Source organism: Prunus dulcis, chromosome 2, assembly GCF_902201215.1.
Source record: "Prunus dulcis chromosome 2, ALMONDv2, whole genome shotgun sequence".
Taxonomy (NCBI): Eukaryota; Viridiplantae; Streptophyta; class Magnoliopsida; order Rosales; family Rosaceae; genus Prunus; species Prunus dulcis.
In genome coordinates, this window is record NC_047651.1 from 20,182,113 (window position 1) to 20,209,678 (window position 27,566).

A 27,566-nucleotide genomic window follows, 5' to 3' on the forward strand; every position below is an offset into this window, starting at 1 on the left:
ACATGGGAACCACAAAAGGACTGCTGTGATGATGTGCACGTGTGGCAAACTTATCATGATCGGCTCATGTGGGGCAAATGGTGCCATTTTTCTTCTTCTTCTATATATATATATATATATATATAGAAGAAGAAAATTCAAAGAAATTTTTTGCATGATTAAAAAAAATGGCACCATTTGACTCCATGGCCAACAATGATTCATCATCATGATCCATAGCGCAGCATGGGGGCCAAAGCCAATTGTCATTCATGATAAAAAATATAAAAAATTTGAGCCATACATGTTGTAATGGGGTATTCTTTTTGTCAAATAAATTATGAACAGGCGGGCCTGTAGAAGGAGATTATGGCATGATCCACTCAACATTTTGAACGCTATTTTATTAGCCAAAGTAAGAAAAAAAGAGGGATTTGACAACCAGCCACTAACACTAAATATTGCTGCTTATCTGCATAACATTATTATTATTCCTTTTATACTTATACATATTATATGAAGAAAAAAAGGATTTTCGCGCATTTTACAGTATTTGATACATTATCGATATTTAGATGAATAAAATTATAGATAGCTTAATTTACCCTCGTTAAACTTGAACTCTTTAATTTCTTCTCATTTTAGGTAGAAACTATACTAATCAACCAAAGCTGCTGGAAAAGGAATTGATCATGATTCATGAGTGAGTACAAAGAATCAAGCAGGACCGCTTGGTTTATTTGTCTGTACATACATGGAAATAGATAACATTCCAAGAGAGTTGAATTTGTTAAATAAGGCAACAAGAGAGTTGGTTATCAAGATCAAAAGTTTTTATTTTTACCAGAGAATACTATGGCATTCATTGTTGCAGAATATTACTGTTACGTGGAGAAAAAAAAACATTAAGAAAATACGGCATTTGTAAGTGTGAAAATTTGTCATGGAATTTGGTGGACATTTTCAGGTTCGAAAGGTTATCATTTTATTCATGTTCTTTTTACAGCAAACATCATCTCGCCCAGAAAGATAAAAGATGATTTGTTTCTTTGTTTTTGTCCTTTTTTTGATAAAATAAAAGATGAAATTTGGGTCTCTGTAAAGCTGCTGCTGACTAAAGATACATCATATGATTTATATTTTCTTTTTTATGCAAAAAAATTCATGGAAACTAGAAGGCAAGTAGAAAATGAAAAAAGAGAGAAAAGAAAAGTAGTGGTTCAATTAATGATAATTTGATGAAAAAGAAAGTGAGAGATAATAATACAAAGCAGCCAACTTTCCTCTATTCAACCAAAACGTGCTTTTGTATTTATGTCCTTTTGCTCCTTTTACCATTCTCTACAGCTAAGCTCCTACTTCAACCCAACAACAAAGGTCAACATCCTCAATAAACCCACACTCACAGCCTCTTAAGACCAAGCAAAGCCACTCTCTTGTGCTCTCTCATGGCGGCCAGGGACAACAACAAGAAGAAGACCGGTACAAGCCCCCCCCATATGACTCAGTTGCTCTGTTTTGACATTTAGCCTCTCATTCTTCTGCAAATATAGCCCAACCATTTTCCCTCTCTCCTTGATTAGCTAAAACACCTCCCATTAAACCCCTCTCTCTCTCTCTCTCTCTCTCTCTCTCTCTCTCGATTTTCGTGTTCCATTTCAACTTTTCTTAAAGCCCATTATCTCTCTCTCATTCCAAGAACTCTCTCCCAGCTAGAGAAAAGAGCTAAAGCAGCTTAATTTAAGCACTTTGAGATCTGGGTTTTGTGAATTTTGCTTAAATTTTTAGTCTTTCTGTGCTCTCTTTTAAATTTCTTGAGCTGAGGCTCAAAGCATAGGTTTTGGGTTCTGGGTTTTAAGCTTGAAATCTTCAAGTGAAAAATGGGGAGCAAATGGAGGAAAGCAAAGTTAGCACTGGGACTGAATCTGTGTGTGTATCTTCCAAAAACACTAGAGGATTCATCTCCCTCCTCTCTGGACTCAGCTGAGAGATTGTCTGATGCTGCTTTGCTTTCACCTGCCAATTGGGCCATGGGCTCGTCCAGGCCCACCACGCCAACGCCATCCTCTCATGGTTTGAAGCTCTCTAGAAGTGGAAGCAAATCGTCCAAGGTTTGTCTTTACATCTCATTATAAAGGATGAAATGGGTTATGTGGTTGTGTGTGTGTTTACAAAATTGATGGGTTCTTATCATTTTGAGTTGATTCTGTTTATGTGCTGAGAAAATGAAGTTTTGTGTCTGCTTTGTGGTTTTCCAGTTTTCCTCGGTATAGTATTTTAGAAGGCAGAACTTTCAGCTCAGCTTTGCTCAATGGTTAATAATATTGGTCATGTATATCATATAAAGTATATAGTTGATGCTGCTTTATTTGGCTTCGTCTGTTATGTCTTGTGGATGTTAATTTTCTATTCATATTTTGAGATGTTACGAGATAATTTATTTGAACAATATTCGTTTCAAAATTAAATTTCCTTGCTTTCCCCAAGCAACCAATCAGGGGTATTAGGATCCTTGGAGCATTCATTTCTGATTTTTCAATGACATGGAAATAGCTTAGAAATTGCTTCCATTTCTTTTGTGCTGTGACTTTAAAATCTGATTTCGAATTTGGTTCCAATAATTATGATTGATATATTACTTCATCTACAAAATGGATGAAACTACATGATCTTTCACTAATAACGTTATTCTTTGTTCATGGTTTATGCTTCTTAGCCTGCATATTTTCAGGAAAAGTATTTTGAGAATTTACACATTAGTTCTTTTCCCTTTTTCCCTCAATACACATGAGGTCTTTGATGATACCATATTTTAGCAGATTTTGAGGAGCACAAAAAATTATGGATGGAAATCTAATGTTATGTTGTTTTCCTATCTTTGAGCATGTGGGGTTAATGCACAAGTCGCTTTCAGGACCATTCTTGTTTGCCTAAATAGTAAAGGAAGACTAAAGGTTTTACCTTTCCTTTTCCTCCTTCCCATGGAAGAAAAAAGGAAAGTAGCTTGTTTGGCCATTTGCTGGCCTCATCTGTTGACTGTTAATCTGCAAGCTTTCTGGCAGTGAGTTTCATCAAAGATAAAAGAAAGGGGAAAGTAGTCTTATAAAGCAACTTATGATTTTCCTTTTGCTTGATAAATTGGTTTCTCTGGCTCTTTTCAAACCTCAGGTCCATTCTATGGTTTCTTAAAAATGGTTCTCTCTGTTCTTTTTGCAAATTTTATATTTCATTCAAACCGAACAAATCATAGAGTAGTTTTCAATTTTTTGTTAATGAAGTTGCTCCTGTATTCCCTCATTAATTTTGTTGATCGTTTCTTCTTTGCTTTTTTTTCAACTTCTATCTTTTTCTTAGTGAACGTCTTTTTTTCCCTGTTTTGATTTTTAAGGCATAAAATTGAGCAAATTTTTGGGTTTCCATGATTATTTTTTCCATTTTCCCTTACTGGACACCTAACATTGACTTTTTCAGCTTACTAGTAATCACTTCCTTTTTCTTGTCGGTATGTGATAATTCTACTTGCTTAGCATACCCTATTTTAAAAGGCATCTCTTTTGAAAATGTACGGCAGACTTACCACAAAATTTAAAAAAACAAAAGTATCCCTCCCTCCCGTTTGCTTAACGTAACGGATTTGAGGGGAAATCCCTTCCTATGTCATTTCCCAGGGGATGGGAAATGAAGATTCCTTTCCCATGTTTGGTAATGCTGGGAAAGTAACCGGGATATGTCATTTTATTTCCTTTCCCATATTTTCCAATTATACCTATATTAAATCAAATAAAAAAAGAATGCATTGAATGATATATATTGTAATTCTAAATGCACATTACTGTTGAATTCCTTGCAATTGTGGAATGTTTGTGTATTTTCAGTACTATATTTGTCCTTGTACTTAGCACAATACTGTTGAATTCCTCCATGCACTAGAATCTGCATGCTATAATGATAAATGATATTTCCTTTGAGATTGTTTAAATTTATGTATGTGTCCATGTTTATGTGTGTTTTGAACTTTTGATTGATATGGCTTATTTACGCTTTCTTTCTTACACTTGTTTTATGTTTTCAGCAGACGTGCTCGATATGCTTAACTAAAATGAAACAAGGAGGTGGCCATGCCCTTTTCACCGCAGAATGTTCACATTCTTTTCATTTCCACTGCATCACATCAAATGTCAAACACGGCAACCAAATTTGCCCAGTTTGTAGGGCAAAATGGAAAGAAATCCCAGTGCAGGGTCCTAATCTGGATCCTCCTCCTGGAAGGGCAGCTATCGGTCCAGTTGGTTGGTCTCAGAATGATGCTTTGGTGACTATGGTTCGTCGACTACCTCCTCCTCGAAGAGATTTGAGCCGACGACACATTGTGCCACTGTATCAGGCGCATGAGCCAGGTGTCTTTAATGATGATGAATCCTTAGATCACCAACCTGTGTTCGATGAGAGAAGCTCTTGCAATAAAAATGGAACTGGTGAAAATTTTTGTAGGACAATAGAGATCAAAACGTTCCCAGAGGTTTCAGCTGTTCCAAAATCCAGTTCTTCTGACAATTTTACCGTTTTGGTCCATCTGAAAGCTGCTACTTCAGTTACAAGACAAAATCCTAGCAGAAACCAGTCTAGTTTGCCACAATTTTCCCAGACTCATCGTGCTCCAGTAGACCTAGTCACGGTGCTTGACATCAGTGGTAGCATGGCAGGAACAAAGCTTGCATTGCTAAAACGGGCTATGGGGTTTGTAATACAGAATCTTGGTTCCAATGACAGGCTCTCGGTCATTGCCTTCTCTTCAACAGCCCGTCGTCTCTTTCCCCTCCGCCGAATGACTGACACTGGACGCCAGCAGGCACTGCAAGCTGTTAACTCTCTGGTTGCAAATGGTGGGACCAACATTGCTGAGGGCCTAAGAAAGGGTGGCAAGGTATTGGAAGATCGAAGGGGAAAGAATCCTGTTGCCAGTATAATACTGTTGTCTGATGGGCAGGACACTTATACTGTCAGTGTCTCTGGCGCTAACCAACCACAACCAAATTATCAGTTGCTCCTTCCTTTGTCTATTCATGGTGGTGACAATACAGGCTTCCAGATTCCAGTGCATGCATTTGGTTTTGGTGCAGATCACGATGCATCATCAATGCACTCCATTTCAGAAATATCTGGAGGGACCTTTTCTTTCATTGAGACTGAAGCTGTCATCCAGGATGCATTTGCACAGTGCATTGGGGGGCTTTTGAGTGTTGTGGTGCAAGAGCTGCAGGTGGCAGTTGAGTGTGTGAACACAAGTCTCTTCCTTGGTTCACTAAAAGCAGGAAGCTACCCGAGTCGTGTGATGGCTGATGGACGCAGAGGATTTATTGATGTTGGAGATATGTATGCAGATGAAGAGAGGGATTTTCTGGTTTCAGTTAATGTCCCAGCAGAGTCTTCTAGCAATCTGACATCATTGATAAAGGTGAGATGCATTTACAAGGATCCCTTAACTAAAGAAATGGCAACAATAGAAAGTGGAGAAGTTAAAATTGAGAGACCTGAAGTTGCTGGGCAAGCACTAGTGTCAATAGAAGTGGACAGGCAACGTAATAGGCTCCAAGCGGCTGAGGCAATGGCACAAGCACGAGCTGCAGCTGAGCTGGGAGACTTAGCTGGTGCAGTTTCAACCCTTGAAAATTGTCGAAGGGTATTGTCAGATACTGTGTCAGCAAAATCCAATGACCGCCTTTGTGTAGCATTGGATGCTGAGCTCAAGGAAATGCAAGAGAGGATGGCAAGCAGGCATGTGTACGAGGCATCTGGGAGAGCATATATTCTTTCAGGACTGAGCTCGCACTCATGGCAACGAGCGACAGCAAGAGGTGACTCCACCGACGGTTCAAGTCTTGTTCAGGCCTATCAAACCCCATCAATGGTTGAGATGCTTACTCGATCTCAGGCTATGCTGTTGGGTAGTCCATCAGCCCAGCGGCTTGTCCGACCATTATGTTCACAACCAAAGCCGAGGTAATCATATAGGATTGCTGTGTGCTCATCTTTTTTTTTCCCCTTTTTTTTCAATTTTCTTTGGGAGAGGGAGATAAAATTAAAGAGATAAGGAGAGGTTTTTTTGGCTGTGATTTTGCCTCCTGCCTTCTATATGTAAATCAATAAGAAAAAAAAAAAAAGAGGAACATGATGAAAAAAGTATAATTGGGAAGGAAAGAAGAAAAGGAACAAGTAGAGTAGGGTTTATAACATTATGTATTTCCTATTGTGTTGTTGTTGGTTGGTGTACATAAAGAAAAATGGTTTTCTCTATGAGAGAATGGGTACAAGTATGTAATTGTCAAAATGGTTCGGGTGAGCCCTTCAGCTCATATGTAATTTACGTTCTCTCAATTCATTTGACAAAGTTTTGTTCAAATTATGAGTAGTTTTCATGTGTGTGCGAACGGATTCTTTACATGTATGAGGCATGCATGGAATACATCTACTCGATTCGACTCTACAATTATTTTCTTCTATGGCATTGCCATTTGAGGATGTGTTTTTTTTTTTTTGTAATAATATCCAACAACTATGACCAAAGGATGTTGATGTTGAGAAACATACAAAAAAACATGAAAATGTGCTTTTATAACTCAAAAAACGTTCTTAGCTATTTTATGTCGAGTGCTAAAAAAACACTAGAGGCCTTCTGAAAAACTCTCAAAAAGGCTCTTGAAGCATCCATGAATGCCAAAAATGTTTGCGATCAATTGAGGTGGGCGCAACGCAAGGTATAAAAACGAAAGTTGTAAGATTTGCCCATTGAAAGAGCATTAGAAACCCAAGCTTAAGAAACGCAGTCTACCTATACAACACAACGCATGACATCAAAATCTTGAAGCACCGCACAAGAAATGAAAGCTAAGCCAATGGGTTCAGATTTGCCCATTGAAAGAGCATTAGAAACCCAAGCTTAAGAAACGCAGTCTGCCTATACAACACAATGCATGACATCAAAATCTTGAAGCACCACACAAAAAATGAAAACTAAGCCAATGGGTTCTACCAGAGTGGTGGTGACTTCCCCCTTCCCCCATGGCACCCCGTTCAAAACCCCATATGTGCACATTGGTGCTTGAGCCCCCTCCCCTTAGAGTAGTTTTGTTGTATAAAATTAAAAAAAGACTAAAAACTAAAAACTAAAAACTAAAATTGAAATTGTTATCAAAAGGCAACTGCTTGTGGCCCCAAAAAATGGCTCTGTTTTTACGTTTTGGTTGATGTCATGCATGCATTCCCCTGTTTTTTTATTCCACAAACAGCTTCTGAGTTCTCTGCTGCTGTTCTCTTATTCACAACTTGCTGCAGGCCTCTGTTTTCAACCAAATAATTGCACATCGCAGGCTTATAACAAGACAAACATCAAACATGGTAGTAATTTTTCATTAATCAAAACGTAAATTCCCTTAAACCAGATTAAACCCAACAAATAAACAGAGTTAGTCAGTCATTACAAAACCTACAAAAATTACATAATGGCATAAGCTCAAATGCCACACAACAACACAGAGAAATTGCACAAGACTTAAAGACTCGGCCTTTAGGCTGATTTGCCTTCATTTGGACGCGGGATTTTCTTGTAGTCGTAGTTGTTTATGTCCACCTTCTCTTGCAAAGCCTATAAACAAACAGAAACCAGAGAAACAAGAACTGGTTAGCACAAGCACTTTTGTGGCTACTTCTGGCTTATGGATTATGGGGAAATTTGTACCTTGAGCTCTTCCTCGAGCGATGTCTTTTTTGGGTTGTAGGCGTCCACCGGCCCTGTTCTCGAAAGTGCTTTTCTTGTCTCAATTATCTCCCATTCCTGATCGTCTTTCACCTTCGCAACGTCCTTGCCGCCTTGTATCATGTGACCCAGTCCGATTGCACCGACCACGGTGAGCGAGATCATCGGAAGTCCGTATCTGATAAACGGGTGCCTCCTGCCCCACCTCTTGAACGTCGATTTGATCACAGGGTCGCTTCTTGCTGTCTCCACGCTTGTCATCGCCACACACATCACAATCAACGCCCAAGCTAATTGAATTGGGGTTTTCTCTCTCAACCCGAATTAAGATGGTGAGAAAACTGGTCGACTGTGAAAATGGGTATGGCTTGGGGGCTGGCCTGGGCATCGTATTTTTGGGTCAAACGATAGGCCCAAATCAATGTCAAGTATAACGGCGTCGTTTTTGCGTGCATGATATTGAATTAATTACAAATCTATATGTTGTGAGAAGATTTCCAAATCTTATTCGTCAGTGCTGGGGCCATTTACTTATTTTTTATTATACACAAGTGATAATTTAAATAGTTTATTTGGGCAAAAATAATGAAAAAGAAGAAGACAATTTAAACAGTTTAAACTAATTTAATTTATAAGGATGATGATTCCAACTTGGGTGAAATGGGACAAGTTCACTGTCATAATTAACTCGCCTAACTCACGTCTGCGACAATAAACGACGAGCCTAATTTGTTTTAGTAATTCTCAATTCCAAGAAATAAGAATTTTTATATTTTCTATCAACTGAATTCTGTGGAGGATGCAATGTTTCCTGAAATAGAACGGAATATTAATTCATAGTAATTCTAATAGGAATAATATGGGATTCACAATGTGCTTGAACTAAAACCATTTGGTGCAATTCCAGAAAATATATACGTCATTTTTTTTGCTGCTGCAATTGCTTCTTTAAGTTTCCAAGCGGTCCAAAACCCTTCTTTGCCTGCTGTTTGCTACAATTACAACTGCCAGTGTTCAAATTTTTACCACAACCGAGACACAAACCCTTGCAACTTGGATTACATGTTGCGGTGATGGTAATCTCTAGATGCACCATGTCTCTTATGTGCTTTGAAATATCTATTTCTTTGTCCCCTGGGCGAAAATATAGCTGATCCTCAAAATCAATTGTGCCTTCATCATCGTCCTCCCCTTGGCCACCTATCCCAGTGTCCCCATATATCACTCCCATATTGATGATCTCAGGTTCTTCAATTGGTTCATCAGTTAGGAGAAGGGAGAAGTTGGAGAAGATGCACTCGGCCGCTGGATCTTCACACCTTCAACATAAACACAATCTTTAATCAAAGAAAATAGCATACCTTAAAGAAAAGACAGATGGAAATAATATAGTCGATATTTCCATTAACCTGCTTACAAGCAATAAAACATAGAACCAGTCTTAGTTGTTAGAAGATATAGATTGCCAGGAGAGGTGAATGCAAAAGTAGAAGTTTAACAGGAGCTCTTGCTAGGTCCTGGTATCTTTTCATCTTAACTTTCTCCCCTTTCCTGATTTAACATCTAAAGCTGATAAGCATCTCACCTAGGAAAATGGCACGTTTTCAACAGTAAAACATTTGCTCACTATTTGCAACAACCCATATGTCTTGACCTGATCTAACGGAAGAGAGGGATTTTTTTATCAAACACAACCTGTGTTTTCAGATGGGCCGTAACTGCTAGTCTCAAAATATAAAATGTACTTATGTCATTTCCATACTATAGCTCAGACCAAGGACAGTTAAACCAAGTAAATATACAGGTATTTGATTAGAACCCTGAACTTCCTATCTCATACAGGGTTATAGATAAAGACTCATACAGAAAAGATCCTACATAAAGTGGAAGCACCAATAAAATAAATTAAGAGGAAAAAGATTTATACATCGATGGCATTCCAGACATCAATCAAATAAGCAACTGGAATACCTGCTGCAAGTCAGTGCGATAACAGTTTTAATGATGCCATCAAGCCTCAACTTTTGCTTCTTCCTTGTTATGTCAATGGAAATCTGAACTGGTGTACCCTGTGGATAATCCTTCACAGCTTTGGTGACTCGTAATCCCATCACTGAAGCCTTAGATTTCGAGACCTCTGTTGAAAGGTTCCCCAATCCAAGCCTCTCTAACGTTGTGCAATACTCAACATGTGATATGGAAGTGTTTCTCTTGTAAATAACTGCCCCTTCCCAGGGTGACCCTGTTTCGTCTTCATCACCCAAATCAAGAAAAACTGCGTCTTCTCTGGTGAAGGACTGATAATTTGGTTTTGTGCAATTCGTTACAGTAGACCTTAAAATACCATTTGGTTTTCTAGTCAAAGTTGTAAGGATATTTTCAGCAAGGCAAAATGGATTTTTGCAACGAACAAAAGGAAAACATGGAGTTGTCAAAGTATTTTGGCAAGTTCTTAATTTAGAAACCCTATGGCTGCTAAAATAAGAGGAGGTGACTACAAATGACATTATAGTTTTAGAATTTGTCCAAACTTCTACTAACTACAAAAGGGTACGGGGCATAGTGTGAAAGGCTTGATATCAGAAACTCTCAGGCGCCACTTACACTGATTAATTAAGTAAATTAGAGAGGAAACGCTGCCAGTGAATAAGGGCAACCATGTCTGCGAGAAAGTTGGAGATAGTTCAGACCAAAAGGAAAATGAGCTATTGGGGACTGCAGGAGTCCACACAACATTAAGTTCACTTATGTTAAAGGAAGTCTGGCCGAAAATTTCAGCTAGGCATTTCATCAAACTACTTATGAACGAAAAAGCTCAAAAAGCTGAAATCTTTTTATCTTCTTCCGCAGACAAATTTGACATACAGAAAATAAACAAATACAAGCACAAAATGCATACAAACACAAATTACATTTCGAAACGGCTTGAAGAAGACGAACGAGGCAGTATATAAAGAGAGAGGAGCTAAGGGTGCTTACAGTGACGATGAACGCTTTATCTTATGTGAGCAACAGAGCTACAGAAGGAATTATTAGCTTCGCTTCTTTGCAAAGAGATATTTTATCTGGTTAGATTCAGCAAATGGGCCCAGCCCCGCAACTCAGCCCGCCTAATTTACTTTCCGGGCCAACTGCCCGCCCTATTATTTTCTTTTCGGTTTGGGTTGAAATTGAAACATTTTGAATTAATTCGATTTAGACCTCAAACAAGCAATTTATCAAAGAACACTATTACATATATCAAAATGATAAATTAAACAATATTTTAGAGAAATTTATATAAGAGCATACATAAGTAGAAACGATGAATTAGGGATTTTAATTTTCCCAATTAAAGGGCCGATATTACGCGGGAAAATGAGACAGGCCAATAAAGATCACAACCAAGACAAAAATGTCATATACCATTACAGTTAAGAACATTTAAATAAATGAACTGATTCGGTTTGATTTAGTTTCGGTTTGATTTGACTTGGTTCAGACGGCCGGCTCAATCACATAGTACACTTTTTCGTACCAATTTTCACGTGTAGAATTCACTACAAGCCCCTTTTTAATACTTTTGGGAATGGACACAAGTTTGTATCCAAAGGCAAGTCCTTTTCTTTCTTCTTGATATCGACATACTACATTCAAATATAAAATAAAACTAGCAAATTCAACATAACAAGTGCAGTTTTATTTATTTATTCATTTTTGGTCTGTAGAATTCTATTACATTTCTTTGCATCATTAGATTCACAATACACAAAGTTCACCATCAAAATAAACCTCCTCCTCTGCCTTTCCTCCTCACTCATCAATCTCAATTATTTCAAGATCTTCAACCGCCAAATCATCGTCCCTCAAAACGTGCGTTTTGGAACCCTTACACCTAAACTTAGAGATATGAGAAGCCAGCTTCAAAATCTCCTCATCACGTTCGTCAAAACCCTCGCACTCCCTCACATCCAGAAGCACAAGCTCTCTGCACTCCTTCAGCAACATCACAAGATCGTTCTTCTCCAGGCACGACTTCCTGAAGCACATGTACTTCAAATTGGGCACAAATTTCACGATCGCAGAGGCCTCGCTCGTGCCAATCGTGGCGTAGGCCACGTGCAGCCCAACGAAGCCCTTACAGTTCTTGCTGATGTGTTCCAGTATTTTTTCAATGGCGTTCACGTAGTGGCTGCAAATCCCGGGGATTTTCAGAAACTTGGCGTTGCCGCCGCTGCGATTGATGACCATTTTGATGAAGCTGGGGATTGAGAAACGGCTCCAGTCGATTTGAAACTCGCGCGCGAATCTCCTCACGAAGTAATCGAAGGACTGGCCTTCGATGCGGTTGGCGTAGGTCCATGGAAGATTGGCGACATTGTCGTCGAGACTCCATGGATCGTCTGTAGCTTCTTCTTCGCTGTCTGGGAAGACGAGGCGTTCCCAGCACACGGGGTTCTGGCTCGCTCTGTACCAGGACTTGCAGACGAAGGGGACGAACAAGAGCAGAGACTCAATTCCGACTTTGACGAAGACGTTGGCCAAACAGTCTGGGTCTAGGTCCTCCCATTTTCGATCTCTCTGGCGCTTGGAATTGAGATTGAGGAGCTTGTCCATGGTGGATTTTGGGTCTTTTTCTGATTCAGACGGATTTGATTTGGCAATTGGTTCTGGAGGATTCGATTGAAGAGGAAATCGATGCCTCCGTGTCTCTGTTTAGGGTTCTTTTACTCGAAAGAGTAAAGTTTATAGTTGACGGCAGCTGGGTCCAAAAAATATAAATACTCGTTCTTTTTAGTAAAATTACCCATTTAGTCCTGTGATTTTTATTTATTTTTAATTAAACAATTAAAAAATGTATTTTTTCTATAAGGGGATATGGAATATTCGAACTCATCTTCTAATTTTGGAAAGAAGACAAAATCTATATATATAAAGCAAAAGGTAGATAATGGTAAAATATTTAAAATATCAGAAAATGACATTGGTTAATGCAAACATTGAAATTATTAATTAAAGGAGGATAATATAGTAAATTCACATTTTTTCATATTAAAAAAATTAAAAAAAAAAGAAAAATCAGATAATAAATTCTATTTTTCTGGAACACAACTACCTATTATATTTTTTAATTTTAAAATAAATTTATTTTTTTATAAATAAAAAAGCCTCTCACAGGCACGAGAGTGCATGCGGAGAGGCTAGTTTTCATTAAATAATTATATGCCCAAAAAAAAAACTAAGTGTGATTTATTTAGGAAGATAACCAATTCCAAATCCGAGCATAACGTCGTGCTCAGGACGACAAGGGAAAAAATTTAGAATGTAATGGATTGCCACACAGTGGCCCACGCGCTACCACCCGTCGCAGCAGCACGTGGGTGTCGAGAAATTTTCGACGACGGAAATTTCTCGAAACACCCCCACAATACCTAGACCAATAGTTCAAGCACAAATAAGGGAACACTTTTTGTTCTTGGACCACCTCCAAAAACTTACCTGAACTAGCCAGATCGAAGCTGAAAGTGTTAGTTAAAAATAGGTATATTGAACGATCTAAAAACCTCACATTCGCTCTAAAATACTTACATAAACGAATAAAGCACAAAAAGTAGATGAAGTTTCATACCTCACTCGACAAAAATGGCGGTCGGAGTCGTCGGAAACTTCAAAAATCATCGAAACTTCCAGTCGTTCCAGTTTAATTTCTTTGGGTTTTTTGAGCTGGGAAAATAGGTGGGTTAGATAGAGGACATCGATATGAAAGTTTTGCAAATGAGCAACGAAGATTAATAGGTGTTATGGTAGAAAAAACTACATGTGACTTGATCTCTTCGTAAGGGTATGTAGGCAACCTAGGCTAACTTGGTGCAGCTGCAAGTTTATGATTTAGTTTTGTTATGTTCAATTTTGTCAAGTTGAAATTGCTGACCTTCTTATGTTGGTAAAGTACCTTGTGCTGCTGAACGCTTGAGAAATAGTTGAGTTTGCTGTGCATGTAGATTTCTGGGTTTTGAGCCTTTTTCAAGGGAGACTCTGCTGGTTTTCCGGTAGAAATCAAACCCTAAGCAGTTTTTAGGGTTATGGCAAGAAGGGTATTTTGGTCATTCATGCTCGACACCTGCCAGGTGTTGGACACGCACAGGGTTCGATACATATTCCAAAGTAGAATTTAGGTCTGGTCCTTTCAGGTCCTGTAATTTCTGTGTGTATGTTTTTTCTCATTTGTATCACTATTGTTTTAAATTTTTCAATCAAATTCTTGTGATTAGACTTAAACGTTCTCATGTGCTCTTCTGCTTAATTGGTAGTGATATAATTTTATTTTTTCTTTCTATCAAGTTTATGTGCTCGGCTAATTTCCCAATCAAGTTCATGTGTAAGAGAAAATATGTTATGTGACCAATTATTTACAATCACGTGTCTATCTCTTTTTGGTTACATTGGGAGGAAAGAAATTCTGGAATTTCGATCCTAAGTGCCAAGCAGCCGCAACCACTATATAGGCTTGAATGTCCTTACGCTATTGTCCAAATTAGTGTATGAGTTGTCATGTGAGAAGAAAGATAAACACATGATTACATACAACTGGCATCACTTAAAAATCTCTGTGTGTCGGCTTGAACGTCCTCTCATGATATTGTGCCTAACTATGGTATGCTTTTAATTTTATGAGGACCTAATTGAAAAAACTTGCAAATTGCATGACCAAACTGGTCATTTTCTATATTCCTTTTTTAGATTAATAAATTATAACATATAAATATAAATAATAATTATACAAATTTACGATTGTGTGATGAATTTTCATTAGATGGAACTTGAACCAGTCATGGAAGCAAGTTAAAGGTGAATTTATCAAAACAAAACAAAAAATGTAGAAGCAAAGTTGAAGTGTTGATTTCTTAAATCAATACATTCACAAATTGTTTTCCAATGGGTCTTCGTGTTTGAGAATGTTTGATAATACAACCAAGGATCCAGTGATTTTCCCTTGAATTCTGCATTTGATTATTCCCAATATTCTTTGAACATAGAATAGAATTGAGGAAGATAAAGAGAAAGTTTCATGGAATACAGTATCTGACGTCTAAAATATAATTACAAGCCACAGCCTAGATCATTAACAACACTAACTAGACTGGAAAAAAAAAAAAAAGTTTCATTTTCATTTTAGTATTTTGAAAATTCATTCTCTTAATTCATTATTTTCAAAATCTTGTTTTCCTTTCATAAGTGGTGGTGCTATAGATGTAGGTGCTTCTTTGGAATCACTGCGGGGCTTGGATGCTTTTTTGGCATCAGATTTTGACTTGAGTCTCAAACCAAACCTTTTCAAGAATGTGTTCCAGCTCCCCTTTGTCTTCACCAGTTTCTCCATCTCTTGTTTCATGCTCAAACACTCCTTCTCTAGCTCGGAAACTCGTTCCCTCATGTCATCAACGGTCACAGTATGATCACGCCGCGCGGTGCCAGCGTGAGCAGATGCCTCGTTTCGACCAAGCACAAGATTCCCACTCTGGTTTTGTGAGTTCTCAAGGTTGTCAGATACAAAGAACCAACTGGCAACTGATGTGCGCAGCCGAAGTTGTTCAAAGAACAGAACTTGGACAATGACACGGAGTGGTAGCCTCTCATTCTGGGCTGCATGTGTGCTGGCTTCCAGTGAGAGCTTCTGGCAGTTCATGAGCCTGCAGACTTGTTCCCTCTCGGAGTCTGTTAGCCAGGGATGGGCCTGAGCTTGAGAAACAAGTAAGTTAGCTTAAGAAGTAATGGAAATATTAACATATTCTAATGGCTGCAACAATTTCCCAAAAGCATTGCAGATTTGCTTTCTTATGCTGTGTGCAGGCCTCAATGCCTTGTTTTGATTTAGAAATTTACAAAAAATTTAAACAGTCCCAAAGCACTAAAAACTATCAAGATTAGCAAGTAGAAGATGTTATAACAAGCATTGGAAGTTGTAGAGCAAGTCCTTCAACCAGATTTTCATAACCATGATCATAAATAAGAGTAAAGATCTACGTACCTTGAGGTATATATCGATAGCACGGTAAATTCCATCTTCTAATGGTCTGGCATATTCAGGGATAACAGCAGCTAGAGACTGAAATTTTTGCAACTTCAAGTTAACATCAGGCGCTACCTCTGCAAGATAGCCATCCACCAGGTTAGCTACCATGGTCATTGGGGTCAGTGAATGAGATGCACCCATCAACTGGCCCTCATCCACTATGCAGCTCGAAGTACACTCAATCGAATCGCGGTCCATAAGCATGAAGTGATCAAGAATCCGTTGAACGCAGTCAGTATCATAGAGGGTCTCCACTGAGTACCCCATGTTTGGTATCAAGAGATCTTCAAGAGCTGCTTGATCCAATTGGGCCCCAACCTGTCTCTCCAAATTCTCTCGACACGATGTGCTAGCTTGCAAAATCATAGATGTCCGCAGAAGCCTAAGCAGGAAGTTGGTTGGTGTGACACCCTTCTGATCAGGAAGTAATTCCACTATCTCTTCAAGGAGATTCCTTTGGTCTGGATTAGATGGAGCAGAAACAGTTGATAAAGAGGCAGCATGGTTTCCATTTCGAAAACTCGATTGCCTACCCAACAAGGAAAGATGCCTCTTTGCATAGTGCATGATGGAGCCAGCAATCCTCTCTGGCTTCATGCTCCCTGATTCAACGGCCAGAATCAGTCTTTTATAAAGAGGAAACTTTAGGGAGCAGACATCTTCATACCACCAATCCTCACTGACTGGATGTGGCTTGGCTGTTGTGCATATTCCATTCCAAAACGCCACGCCTTCTGAGCTCTCTGTTGCATCCTTTCCCGACACAGGCCAACTGAATAAACCTGGATCAGCACTAGCTTTCATTGCCAATGAATTGATGCATCTTGAAACAAGATGAAGCTCTTCGGCATGAGGCAATACCTCTTCGCAGGTTTCAAGTGCTTTAATGGAATCACTCCAATTGCTAAAGATTTCGTTTAGGAAATCCTCTGCTTTTGTTATGAGATTTCCCTCTCCATAGTCTTCTCCCATACGAAGATACTCAGCCGCACACTTCAAACTAACTACATTTGACGCATGGAGTTCTATTCTCACACCATAACAAAATTTGGCTACCAGCAAGAATGATTTGGCTCCACCAGGAATGTCATGCAGTTGCACAATACATTCCTGCTCATCCTCGCTAGAAACTTCTCCAATAACATTCTCTAGCAATCCACTTCTAGACAGCAAAGGAAACTGGTGGATGTAGAAAAGGTGGAAACAAAATACAGTGTATGAGAATATACGGCAGATGAGGAGAGAATGTCATTAACAAATCAGTGTGCAGAAATAAACACAGAGCTGCATATGTAGAAATGGGGTTAACATCCTAAGTATTTTTTATCAAACAAAAACAAAAGGCTGAGGAGAAGTATTTTGTTTGTGTGCCTCAGATTCAAGCCAATAAGTCATCAGTGTGAGGTATGAAAGCATTGCCTTTCAAATGATAATATCCTACATATATATTGTAGAATTCACCCAGTAAAATTCACCTTGTGGAGATGGAAAGATGTTTCTCCGACTTCAACGACAATGTCACTGGGAAGTCCAGTTGAGCAAAGCCTGCCAAAGAGAACATTAATTGTTCAACAAAAGAAGAAGAAGAAGGGCATAGAGGTAGAACTGATTAACAAAAGCGTAACTGATACACTGCACTTATTAATTCGTTGTAAGGAAGCAACAAGGAATATGTGTAAACGTTGACATCGATCAAGACACCAAGCAAGTTGTCTCACAAGATAAAGTTTCTCTGTTTTCTCATTGGTCTCATAGCAAGAATCAACCAAATATGGATTCTACTCATCTGTTATATTCTCCGAAAACTATCTCCTTTTCTTGTTATGATTTAAACCATGTAAGAACGTCAACAAAAAGGACAGAACCCAATTGAGTAATTCTCTAAAGAACCTAAACAAGAAAAATTAAAACCCAGAAATCGCAGAATCTAAAAATACAATTGAAACCAACCCATTATGCCATTCCCAAGTGTTATGGCAAACCCAACATTCTAAATTCTCAATGTAAACAGAAAAGAAAAGCCAGCATCAAAACAACATACCAAGTTTGGCCATCAAGGTGAAAGACTTCAGATTTAGATCCCAACTTCACGCACGCCATATCTAAACACTCTTCAGTCTGTCCTCCAATATCATTCAAAACAGCTCCACCAGAGAGACATATATATCATTCAAAGGCAGTGCTGAAAATGGGTTCTCTCTCTCTCTCTAAAATCTTTTGAGCTTTTGGGGTACAGGGCAGGTTGGAGAAGGTCCCGAGTCCAAGGGGGAGGATCTAAGAGAATTCAGTTCCTGCTGTTACGGGGAAAAGGCAGAGGCAGTGTTTCGTGCATCACTCTCTAGAAACATAACCTATATTTTTTTTCTTAATTTATTTTTCGTAACTTCCAACGTTGGATGAGTACTATATAATATTCGACTTTAATGAAACTCTCATTAAAATATTTTGGCCAGACTGCTTCAAATTCTCCGTATGTACAGTGTACTTTGTAAAAGATATATGGCTATCCATTCTTAGAAGGGCCCGATTATGGCGGACAGCATGGAACGTGACAATAAGACCTTTCTTTGTCTTGCAAAAGTTATAAAATTTGCATGGGATGGGATTTGACTCTTCCTATCTCTCAACAGAGAAAATAGATTTTGACTTTATGGAAAGGATGGTTAATGAATTCCTCAATTTGGATCCTCCAATAGTTGTGTTTCCAAAATCTGCCCCTACTTAGCATAGAAGCATTTTCTTTTATTCTACCATTGCAAAAGTATAATTTTTATTTGTTTGGATCTAATTCTAATCTTATTGATGGAAATAGCCACACACATGATAGCACTCCACTTGATTTGAAAGCTTTTTTCGGTGATTACGACGTCACCATAATATATAATTGTATACAACTAGACACTTAAAAATTTCTCTTATCGATAAGTATTGGTTCATATAAAATAGGAGAAACGAAATAAAGATAAAAATCCAACTAACTTGTCTTTTTTCGTATCTTATTGATGGAAATAAAATTTTATTTATTTATCACCAATTGTAGTTACGAAATAGTCACACGATTGCTAGAGACTATAGCACCCCACCTATGATTTGCAGGCCTTCCTTTAATGACTATAACCTCAACATATACACATAATTATATACAACCAATTGCACACCAAACGTGTCCTTTTTCTTTTCACAATAAAATTGAACCTAATATCCATTCCTTACCAATTTGCATCGTATTTTTGTTTGACTATACCACTACATGACACATGGAGTTCCTAAAAATTGTCTAACAAGCTAGCTTTTCAACCATACCTATAGAAAAAGAAAAGAAATATTGGTGGTTCAAAAAAATAAATAAATAAATTATTGATCAACTCTAAAGTTTCGTCAAACAACTTGTTTGATAGTGCTTCTATAGCAAGCACTTTCACTTAAATGATTTTGGGTGCGGGAAATTGAACCTAAGACATCGATAAATTTTTGTATGTTTCAGGTACATCATATGGGTGATGTATTATTCAATACACATGAAACATGTAGGATATTGGATATATGAATAAATAAATATTTTTAAGCACTTGAGCTAAGCGTCTCCAGAAGAGTCCCCAAACTTTAGCCAAATTCTAGTTAAAATAGCTAGAAAGTTATTATAGCAAACCACTTAAAAGGTGTTTCCTCCAACAATGTTCTCTATTTTGGCTAATTTGAAATATTTTATTATTATTTTCTCTTTCTCTTTCCTCCTCTTTCTCTTGCAAATCCAATATATTTATTAAAAAAAGTAGAATCCAACCCCACCAACCTGCCAAATGTCTCTCTCTCTCTCCCTTTTTCTCTCTCCTCCTAGCCAAATTCTCTCTCCTCCTCTCTACATGTAGAGAGCCAAAAGTTGATTCTCCAAAATAAAGAGCCAAGTAGGGAATCTGCTGAAGGAGAATTTTCCTTCTTTTTAGCCAAATTAGTTAGGGACGAGCTCCTTGTCAAACACTTCCTCTTATAAGTTTTTTGTTTTTCCTCTTTGGTCGAAACCGCTTATAAGTTCTTTATTGGGAGAACGGATTGCCAAATAGGCCTCTCTCATATAAGCAATGGACTTATTTAAAAATGAATAAGTTGAGACCTGAACAAGCCCACACAAACAAAGCCCAAAAACCATGATCCTCCATTCCTGAATGGTCAAAGCTTGAGCACCTCTAAAGAGTGAGCCCAGCTCAAGCCTTTCCAGTATACACTGCCCCAGTCGTCGCAGGAGAGTCAAGGCACTCTCTCACTGGAAGCCATGGACGCTTTGCGAAGCTTGGGTCGAGTAATAGTAGCTTTCTGGATCTTGTCCCATCTCTCACTGCTTGCTTACTCCTCTTTCCTTCAGGATCTCCAGATCCTCAACGCTGAGCGCAGAGTAAGACTTCCCTTTCATTTCCGCTTCACCAGCGCTCAAATTATCTTCATCGTTATGATTTATATGCATTTATGTTTGATCAATCTATGTTCTTTGCAGATTGACTTGTCCTCTCACATTGTTAAGGTTTTCTTGACGTTAAAGGTATATATTTTCTGTATTGCTTACACTCTTGGATTGGACTCATTATTGTAGAAAATTGTACCCAATCTGCGGAAATTGGAAAATTTTCTGGGTGTGGAATCAAGTCTACATCTTTGATATCATAGTTTACAATTTTATAGATATCTTTCATGTCGAATTTTCGGCATTAATGTAGATTATTGAGCTTAGTTTCAATCTTTAATGTAATAGATTTACAAAAATAGTCTGAATATGGTATAATGTAGAAGTTTTGAAATTTTAGTTTTTTCTTTACAAATTGGCATGCCACCTGCGAGTTTTGCTGCACAATGCACCGCAGGTGGGACACAACACTTGTAACGATGACGAACGTGGCACTGTAGACAACCGTACTTTGTGACCATATAGCATCAGTGATTTTGAAAATAGCTTTTAATGTACTGGGATGTTTATTAGATTGCTGGGGTTGTCTTTCAGGTTGAAAATACTGGTGCATCTCCTGTTTCGGAAGTACTTCTTGCTTTTCCACCTACACAGGTTGATCATATAGCTTCGCTCAAAGCAGCTCTCACTGTTGGAAAAAAGAAAAAGAAAAGCTATGTGCCTCTTGAAGTGAATCCCACTGACCTCCCTGATGCACCAAATCAGACCAAATATTTTTCCATATCTTTGCTCAACCCATTAAATGCAGGTGAAACTGCAACATTTGAAGTGCTTTATATATTGACACATTCTCTGGAGCCTTTCCCTGCAGAGATAAACCAAGCAGAGTCTCAGTTGGTCTATTTTCGTGATAGTGCAATAATATTGTCACCATATTATATTAAGCAGCAGACTACTTTTATAAGAACACCTAGTACTAAGGTGGAATCATTTACAAGAGTAGAGTCCACTAACCGTGCTGGTACTGAAATAAAGTATGGCCCTTACAAGGATCGCCCTGCATACTCTTATTCTCCAGTAATTGTTCATTTTGAGAATAACAAGCCATTTGCTGTCGTTGAGGAGCTTGTACGCGAAGTGGAAATATCTCATTGGGGCAATCTTCAGATCACAGAGCATTACAAGTTGTCACATGCTGGTGCACGACATAAAGGTGTTTTTTCGAGGTAGGCTCTGCTGCTGGTCTTATCTTCTATATTTATTATATGTTGATGTTTTAAATCCTGCTATCTGTGTAAGTTTATGCATCTATGTATCGCATGGATATGAAAACAAACACCCAACTTAGAAAAACTGAGTCTCCAAGATATGGTCAAGGTTGATCCTGAGATTTTGGGGAAGACAAAAATGAAGAAGGGGCCTTTTATACATACCCATAATCTCATATAAGAAAATCATTTCCTTCTAATTGCTAGAAGAAATTACAATATGTGAAGAGTTTTAATATTTTGAATAAAACTGATATTTGCAGAGTGAAATAATCCCATGAATCAATAGGAAAATAGACTTCTTATAAAACTATGTTGGTGCTATGTTGGTGAATATCAAAAGTAGAACTTCAGAGACATAAAAGTAAAATTCATATCATTTCATCATCACACAGCTGAAGAAATTCGAACTTTTACAGATGCATTCTGGAGATTTGGACTCCATGACCAAGGTTAAGACAGCCTTTAATTTGCATTATGTTTGCTGGCAAAAAATAATGAAAAGGAATAATGTTTGTTAATGCTCATAAAAAACTGTTATGAGTGTTTGTTTTCAATATTAATCTTCCAAGGCTTCCTTTTGGCAGGGTTGAATATCAATCTAGGCCATCTTCTGGTGGAATCTCTTCATTCAAACATCTTCTAGCCAGACTACCTCCTAGAGTCCATTCTGTCTTTTACCGAGATGAAATTGGCAACATCTCGTCATCACATTTACGTGTAGATTATCTAAAGGTAACCTTTTTGCCTTGAAATGGAACATATATATTCAAGGAAGTTTTCCTTTTACATATATACAATGCTGATTCTGTTTTGTTTCTTCAATACTTTCTTTTTATCAGTCAGATCTTGAAATTGAGCCAAGGTATCCTTTGTTTGGAGGTTGGAAAGCTACTTTTGTGATTGGGTATGGGCTACCATTGGAAGACTTCCTTTTTGAGTCACCTGATGGTAGGCGATACCTCAACTTCACTTTTGGTTGTCCTCTTGCTGAGACGGTGGTAGACAAGTTAATCATAAAAGTGGGTTTAGTTACTTCACTTTTGTATCCATATTGCTCTATTTTCGGTTTCATTAGCTCTTCTTTTTTGTTCCCCCCAGACATGGTAATATTAACTTACTGATTCACGAACTGCTATATTTCAGGTTGTGCTACCAGAGGGATCAAAAGATCCTTCCGCTGTGGTTCCTTTCTCGGTTAAGCAACATTTAGAGGTAATCCAGTTGTAGCGCTTTATTCATATTGATAGATGCATCCATATGATAATTCAACTTTTTTTCCCCTCTATACTGTTTGCAAAGTGCATTAAAAAAAATTACAAGATTTTAACTCTTTTTCATTGCCCCAAAAAAAGGACTATCTAAATATTTATAAATGAAAAAACTTTTTATTTGGTGCAAATAAAATGGTTTTTTATTTTTTATTTTTATGTGATGGTGATTGTGAGCGTATCTTTTCATTCTTATATCTGCAGACCAAATATTCATACCTTGATGTTGCTGGAAGGACAGTGGTGGTTCTTGAAAAGGAAAACGTAGTTCCAGAGCACAACTCTCCTTTCCAGGTGACTAGGCTATAACTAATATTGCTTTAAATTTACTCTCGTAAGTATTCTATATATTGCTTGAGGTAAGCTATCCTAAACCCTAAAGTCAGGACTGTCAACTCTCCACATGTAGCCAGATACGCTCCCACCAATGACATATTCTAGGATACGATTATAGTCCTTTACACACTCTGGATGAATTTAAAGGAGCACAAGCTCTCCAAGTGTTTAAGTTCAACCTCAAAAATGTCTATATGTCATTGGTGGGAGCGTATCTGGGATCAGTTAGGCTCAACCAATAGTAAATATGGCACAAAGGTTAGCAATATTTTAGTTGTGCATTGCAGGGTAGGTCATTGATCGTAGAATATATATATGTTCTACTTGTGAAATGGTCATTCTATATAATATTATGGATCAAGTGAGTATTGAATCTTCTTAGAGTCCTGTCTCGTGAAGGAATTGAAATTTAAATGCATTATGTATATGCATGTGCAGCTTCCTTAATATAATAGAATGAGTAGTGGCTGAACCCACTCTTTCTCCTGAACTTAATTTGGCAGGTTTACTACAGCTTCAACCCAATTTTTATGCTGGCAGAACCACTAATGTTAGTGTCTACATTTTTCTTCGTGTTCATGGCTAGTATAGCTTACCTACACATAGATTTTTCGATATGCAAGACCTCATCTTGATTCTTCAAGGTATGGTTTCTACAACTTGTAATTACACACTTGCAATAGAATGATCTTTATTGTCGAAACTATTTTACTTTGTAGCTTATCTGATGAAACAACTTGAACTTGTAGATGATTAAGTGGAGCTAAGGAGCCAGGACGCTTGTATGTGAACGTTGGCAGTTACTCTGGGTCCTAAAATTTGAAATTACCCTATATGATGTAGGTTACCGTGAGATAAATTTTGCTGTGCATTGACCCTCTCACTTTATAAACCTGAATGTAGCGTTATATTATGGACCTAGTCTTAGAGATACACAAGGATTCAAATGTGTTTTGATAGTGAAAATACTTTGTTATAAATCATTTTAGATAATATGGCAGAAAACTCGATCTTTTTGATGGCCTAAAATGTGGATGAATATAAGTACCAAGCTGCAGTGCTTGTATGTAAAACATTTTTCTGTCATTCTTCTTGCTATGCAGAGCACACTGTAAGAACTAGAAAACAGCAAAAATAGAGCAGAACTACAGCAAGTTTAGTTGGGACTTCTTGCCAGAGTTCTGAGTCTTTTCGTTAATTCCCAATACAGAAAATTACAAATTAAGCTTTGACAGAACTGTAGATGAACCCCTAAATTAACATCAAACAAAGTTACGACTATGCGGCTCCTCTTGCTTGCAAGTTGCAGCTTCCATCAAACGACAGGTCCTTATACAGCTTTCTTCTCCTCGTAGCTCTTCTTGTATAACTTGGGCGATTTTTAGCTTACCACGACAGCTAACTTCTTCATCAAACTGGGACATGAAATAATGTCACACCAATGAAAGGCTATATAGTGTTTGTGAGTTAGTATATTATCGTCATTCTCAATACAAGAAAGGTTTAAAATAAAAAATAAAAGGCCGTTTGCGTGCATGCATTATGCATAGATTAAAAAGGACAAAAAAAAATCCTCTGGCAAAATGGAAATCATTAATTATGATCCGAATTCGAAAGCCTCCTCCATCACACTTTGTCACCCTGTGAGTCAAAATATGCGGCCTTGTCGTCGTCTCAATCTCAAATCCCAGCAGCAGCACAAACAAACTCTGAAAGATTTGCAACCACCTCACTCAGCCCACCAAGAAAATGAATGCGATCTGCTTCCCCATCATCCCATTCCATCCCTCAACAGTCAATAGTCACCATCAAACAACCAACCAACCCTCTCTCTCCCTACCTAAAAACTACCAACTTTATTATTATAGGCTTCTTCCTTTAGCATTTGCCATAACGCAACCCATACATTCTCATCATAATTCATATTATCCAATTTTGGACAGACCTTTCTTTCTTGTATCTCTCCATAGAGTATATATGGTTGGTTAGCTCATTAAAATCCATTATCATCATGGGTTAGCTGGGGTTGGGCAACTTTTTACAGCTTGGTCATCATCAGGCTATGACTTCTGAGCCACTGCATCTACATGTGCTTTCTTGTTGGTTCTAATTCGTTTTCATTAATGCAAGTTAGATAGTTCATAGGCTTTGATTTTGACCAGGGGCGGAGCTAGAATTGTAAAAGTGGGGGGCCGAAATAGAAAATACAAGTATATAAAACACATAAGTATTCAAAACTTACATGTTTAGAGCTAAATATTTCTAATTGAGTCATGTCTAATTTGTTTTAGAGGAAATTTTAACTTAAATTCTAAGTTGTTTATTACAAATTATATATATCATATATAATATAATAAAGCTGTGATAAAAATATAGGGGGGCTAGGGCCACTCCATGTCTAGGAGTGGCTCTGCCACTGATTTTGACAGACATTGAAGATGAGGGATGGCAATGGTTTGAGTTTGGAAAGAAAATGTATCATTTTGTAAGGAACTGACCTTGACTTTTTGTTGGAATTGGCATAAAATCAATATGCGCCTAACCTAAAATAGGTATTAATGTAGGAAAAGGAAAGCTGTAGGTTTTTGGGTTAGCTTGGACGCAAGCTAACATTGGCTTAATTTCCTAGTTTGATTAGGATATAGTTTTTTACAGGACCAGACCCAAATTCCACTTTGAAATCTGAGCCGAACCCTGTGCGTGTTCGACACTTGGAGGGTGCCGGGCACAATGACTAAATTGCCCTTCTAGTTAAAATTCAAGTTTATTATTAGTTCAACTTCTACCGAAAATTCGGCAGAATCTCCCCTATAACTTGATCATTTCCCTGAATTTCAACCTGTCAAAAAGCATATATATAAATATCTCAACTGCCAGCATGCTTCCAATTTACATCCAAACAGTTCTGATAAACTAAACGCCTCAGGCCACACAGAAAGTCCTAGGGCAATTCATCAGAGCAACTAATTCAAGAATATACAACAGAACAATTTGATTTCAAAAGAAAATTCTATATAAGAGGGAGAGTGGAGCGGAGTGTGGAATATACCCGGTGGTGGCGCTCTGATGCACGTCTATTGCTGCTGGTCCGAGCTAGCTGGACCTTTCGAAGGTCCCTCCTTCGAGTCTGCCTAAGCCCGTATGCCTTGGCCCAATGATCAATTCCACCTTTAAAGCCCTCGAACGAAGCTTTCTGTCTCTTAAAAACCTGAGCTGTGGCGGCCGGAATTGGCCGGAAAAGACCACGAACAGTGCTGCTTTTGTACAGTCGGTTTGGGCTCATTTTTGGCTCTGTTTTCGATCGATTTTCTGGGCGATTCACTTGGAATCAAGGCTGGATATGGTTATGTATGAAAAGAGGAGAGAGAGATGAAGAGTTTGCAAGTTGTGGCACCCGATTTAGTGGCTGGACGGAGGAGAAAAGCGAGTTTGAAAATGGCTGTTCGTGAGGCTTGCGAAGGAGAAGAAAAATCTGGGTTTTACAAATTCTGAACTTCAAAAAATTTACGATTTTACCACTGAACTTCTTTTGATCGTAACTTCTTCGTTACAACTCTTATTTGAGTCCACTACGTGTCTATGGACTCATCTCGACGTGCTCTACGCAATGGTGTAACTGAAATTCCCAAATTCCTTATAGATCGAAAAGTCAACTTTTGACCCAATAAAATATTCCCGGGGTAAAATAGTCTTTTCCCAAAATAAATTAAAAATTAAAAATTAATTTAGAATCGGGTTGTTACAGTTTTAGTCTAGTATTTGGTTTCCTATGTATAATAGGATTTGGTTGTAACCTATGTCATCTATTAGTATAAATAGATGACCTTAGGAGGAGTGTAAAGATAAGTTTGAAAGGCATCTGTTTGTGTAGTTGAGAGCTGTTGGGTTTGCGAGTTCTCTTGTATTTCTTTGGTAATTAATAAGAAGCTTCCGTTGGTTAGGGAGGTACTCCAATATTGGAGAAACCCTTAAATTATTTGTGTTCCTTATTTTTTGTTTATTATTTTAGTTCTTGTTCTAGCTTAAAGTATAACACTTTTTTAGTTCTGCAATATGGATAGGTAATCAATAGCAATCAATATCACACAAGTCATACTGCCCATGTCTCCAAATAGGTATTATCTTGCATATATATGAGTGTATCTTTAATCATTTGGGGAAAAAAAAAAAAAAAAGATGAAAATTGAGGTAAAGACAGTCTTAGGATAGACTCATATGAGTTATAATTAGCTCCATGCATAAAGTTGATCTGCAATTATAAGTTTTGTCAAGAAAATATATATAATGTCAAAAAGAAAAATGAGAGAGTGACCCTAGTTTTGCTTTTGTTTAAAGAAGCAACCACAATGAACAAGTATAAAATTCTAGAACCAAAGTTTTTTTGGTGGGTCTACTAATTTCATGTCACATTTACCCTATTTACTGGTTTACTGCTAAGCTTTTTGACTTGAGTAGGGGTGAAGAAGAAAGTCTATGAACTGATTTTACGCATAAAGTTCTGAATTTTTCA

The 27,566-nt window shown here is 37.9% G+C and overlaps 6 protein-coding genes across 8 annotated transcripts; 2 read left to right on the forward strand and 4 right to left on the reverse strand.

Annotated features, from left to right (window-relative positions):
* The first annotated feature begins 1,310 nt into the window (after positions 1-1,310).
* LOC117619625 (E3 ubiquitin-protein ligase WAV3) lies at positions 1,311-6,407 on the forward strand. 2 transcript variants are annotated; one of them, XM_034349623.1, is made up of 2 exons: positions 1,311-2,090; positions 4,052-6,407. In XM_034349623.1, exons 1-2 carry the CDS (start codon positions 1,860-1,862, stop codon positions 5,981-5,983), a joined length of 2,163 nt encoding a protein of 720 aa, XP_034205514.1. In that variant the 5' UTR covers positions 1,311-1,859; the 3' UTR covers positions 5,984-6,407. The 2 variants fall into 2 exon arrangements, with proteins under 2 accessions (XP_034205514.1, XP_034205515.1); XM_034349624.1 differs by having other exon boundaries at positions 4,055-6,407.
* Positions 6,408-7,356: 949 nt separating this feature from the next.
* LOC117620171 lies at positions 7,357-8,123 on the reverse strand. Its single transcript, XM_034350303.1, has 2 exons — positions 7,715-8,123; positions 7,357-7,621 (listed from the first exon to the last, which is right to left on the reverse strand). The coding sequence occupies exons 1-2, from the start codon at positions 8,003-8,005 to the stop codon at positions 7,544-7,546; spliced, it is 369 nt and encodes a 122-aa protein (XP_034206194.1). The 5' UTR covers positions 8,006-8,123; the 3' UTR covers positions 7,357-7,543.
* Positions 8,124-8,539: 416 nt separating this feature from the next.
* Positions 8,540-10,786, reverse strand: LOC117620173 (large ribosomal RNA subunit accumulation protein YCED homolog 1, chloroplastic). 2 transcript variants are annotated; one of them, XM_034350304.1, is made up of 3 exons: positions 10,712-10,786; positions 9,704-10,394; positions 8,540-9,051 (listed from the first exon to the last, which is right to left on the reverse strand). In XM_034350304.1, the coding sequence occupies exons 2-3, from the start codon at positions 10,237-10,239 to the stop codon at positions 8,652-8,654; spliced, it is 936 nt and encodes a 311-aa protein (XP_034206195.1). In that variant the 5' UTR covers positions 10,240-10,394; positions 10,712-10,786; the 3' UTR covers positions 8,540-8,651. The 2 variants fall into 2 exon arrangements, with proteins under 2 accessions (XP_034206195.1, XP_034206196.1); XM_034350305.1 differs by lacking the exon at positions 10,712-10,786 and having other exon boundaries at positions 9,704-10,705.
* Positions 10,787-11,389: 603 nt separating this feature from the next.
* LOC117619046 (F-box protein FBW2-like) lies at positions 11,390-12,527 on the reverse strand. The gene has a single exon (XM_034348867.1). It carries the CDS (start codon positions 12,326-12,328, stop codon positions 11,525-11,527), a length of 804 nt encoding a protein of 267 aa, XP_034204758.1. The 5' UTR covers positions 12,329-12,527; the 3' UTR covers positions 11,390-11,524.
* A 2,128-nt stretch (positions 12,528-14,655) lies between these two features.
* Positions 14,656-18,205, reverse strand: LOC117619060 (BTB/POZ domain-containing protein At5g03250-like). The gene is made up of 4 exons (XM_034348882.1): positions 17,827-18,205; positions 17,261-17,330; positions 15,741-16,964; positions 14,656-15,446 (listed from the first exon to the last, which is right to left on the reverse strand). The coding sequence occupies exons 1-4, from the start codon at positions 17,883-17,885 to the stop codon at positions 14,901-14,903; spliced, it is 1,899 nt and encodes a 632-aa protein (XP_034204773.1). The 5' UTR covers positions 17,886-18,205; the 3' UTR covers positions 14,656-14,900.
* Positions 18,206-19,929: 1,724 nt separating this feature from the next.
* On the forward strand, positions 19,930-24,142 carry LOC117619339 (dolichyl-diphosphooligosaccharide--protein glycosyltransferase subunit 1B). Its single transcript, XM_034349268.1, has 9 exons — positions 19,930-20,175; positions 20,275-20,319; positions 20,776-21,407; positions 22,037-22,184; positions 22,292-22,471; positions 22,596-22,664; positions 22,925-23,014; positions 23,560-23,700; positions 23,806-24,142. Exons 1-8 carry the CDS (start codon positions 20,056-20,058, stop codon positions 23,689-23,691), a joined length of 1,416 nt encoding a protein of 471 aa, XP_034205159.1. The 5' UTR covers positions 19,930-20,055; the 3' UTR covers positions 23,692-23,700; positions 23,806-24,142.
* The last annotated feature ends 3,424 nt before the right edge of the window (positions 24,143-27,566 follow it).

Coding starts and splice junctions, on each gene's coding strand:
- LOC117619625 (XM_034349623.1), top strand. CDS start 1,860: ATGGGGAGCAAATGGAGGAAAGCAAAGTTAGCACTGGGACTGAATCTG. Junction 2,091..4,051: donor GTGGAAGCAAATCGTCCAAG/GTTTGTCTTTAC, acceptor TTATGTTTTCAG/CAGACGTGCTCGATATGCTT.
- LOC117620171 (XM_034350303.1), bottom strand. CDS start 8,005: ATGTGTGTGGCGATGACAAGCGTGGAGACAGCAAGAAGCGACCCTGTG. Junction 7,622..7,714: donor CGCTCGAGGAAGAGCTCAAG/GTACAAATTTCC, acceptor GTTTGTTTATAG/GCTTTGCAAGAGAAGGTGGA.
- LOC117620173 (XM_034350304.1), bottom strand. CDS start 10,239: ATGTCATTTGTAGTCACCTCCTCTTATTTTAGCAGCCATAGGGTTTCT. Junction 9,052..9,703: donor ATCGCACTGACTTGCAGCAG/GTATTCCAGTTG, acceptor TTTATGTTGAAG/GTGTGAAGATCCAGCGGCCG.
- LOC117619046 (XM_034348867.1), bottom strand. CDS start 12,328: ATGGACAAGCTCCTCAATCTCAATTCCAAGCGCCAGAGAGATCGAAAA.
- LOC117619060 (XM_034348882.1), bottom strand. CDS start 17,885: ATGGCGTGCGTGAAGTTGGGATCTAAATCTGAAGTCTTTCACCTTGAT. Junction 16,965..17,260: donor CATCTTTCCATCTCCACAAG/GTGAATTTTACT, acceptor TACATCCACCAG/TTTCCTTTGCTGTCTAGAAG. Junction 15,447..15,740: donor CTATCGATATATACCTCAAG/GTACGTAGATCT, acceptor TCTCAAGCTCAG/GCCCATCCCTGGCTAACAGA.
- LOC117619339 (XM_034349268.1), top strand. CDS start 20,056: ATGGACGCTTTGCGAAGCTTGGGTCGAGTAATAGTAGCTTTCTGGATC. Junction 20,176..20,274: donor TCCTCAACGCTGAGCGCAGA/GTAAGACTTCCC, acceptor TGTTCTTTGCAG/ATTGACTTGTCCTCTCACAT. Junction 22,665..22,924: donor CGGTTAAGCAACATTTAGAG/GTAATCCAGTTG, acceptor TTATATCTGCAG/ACCAAATATTCATACCTTGA.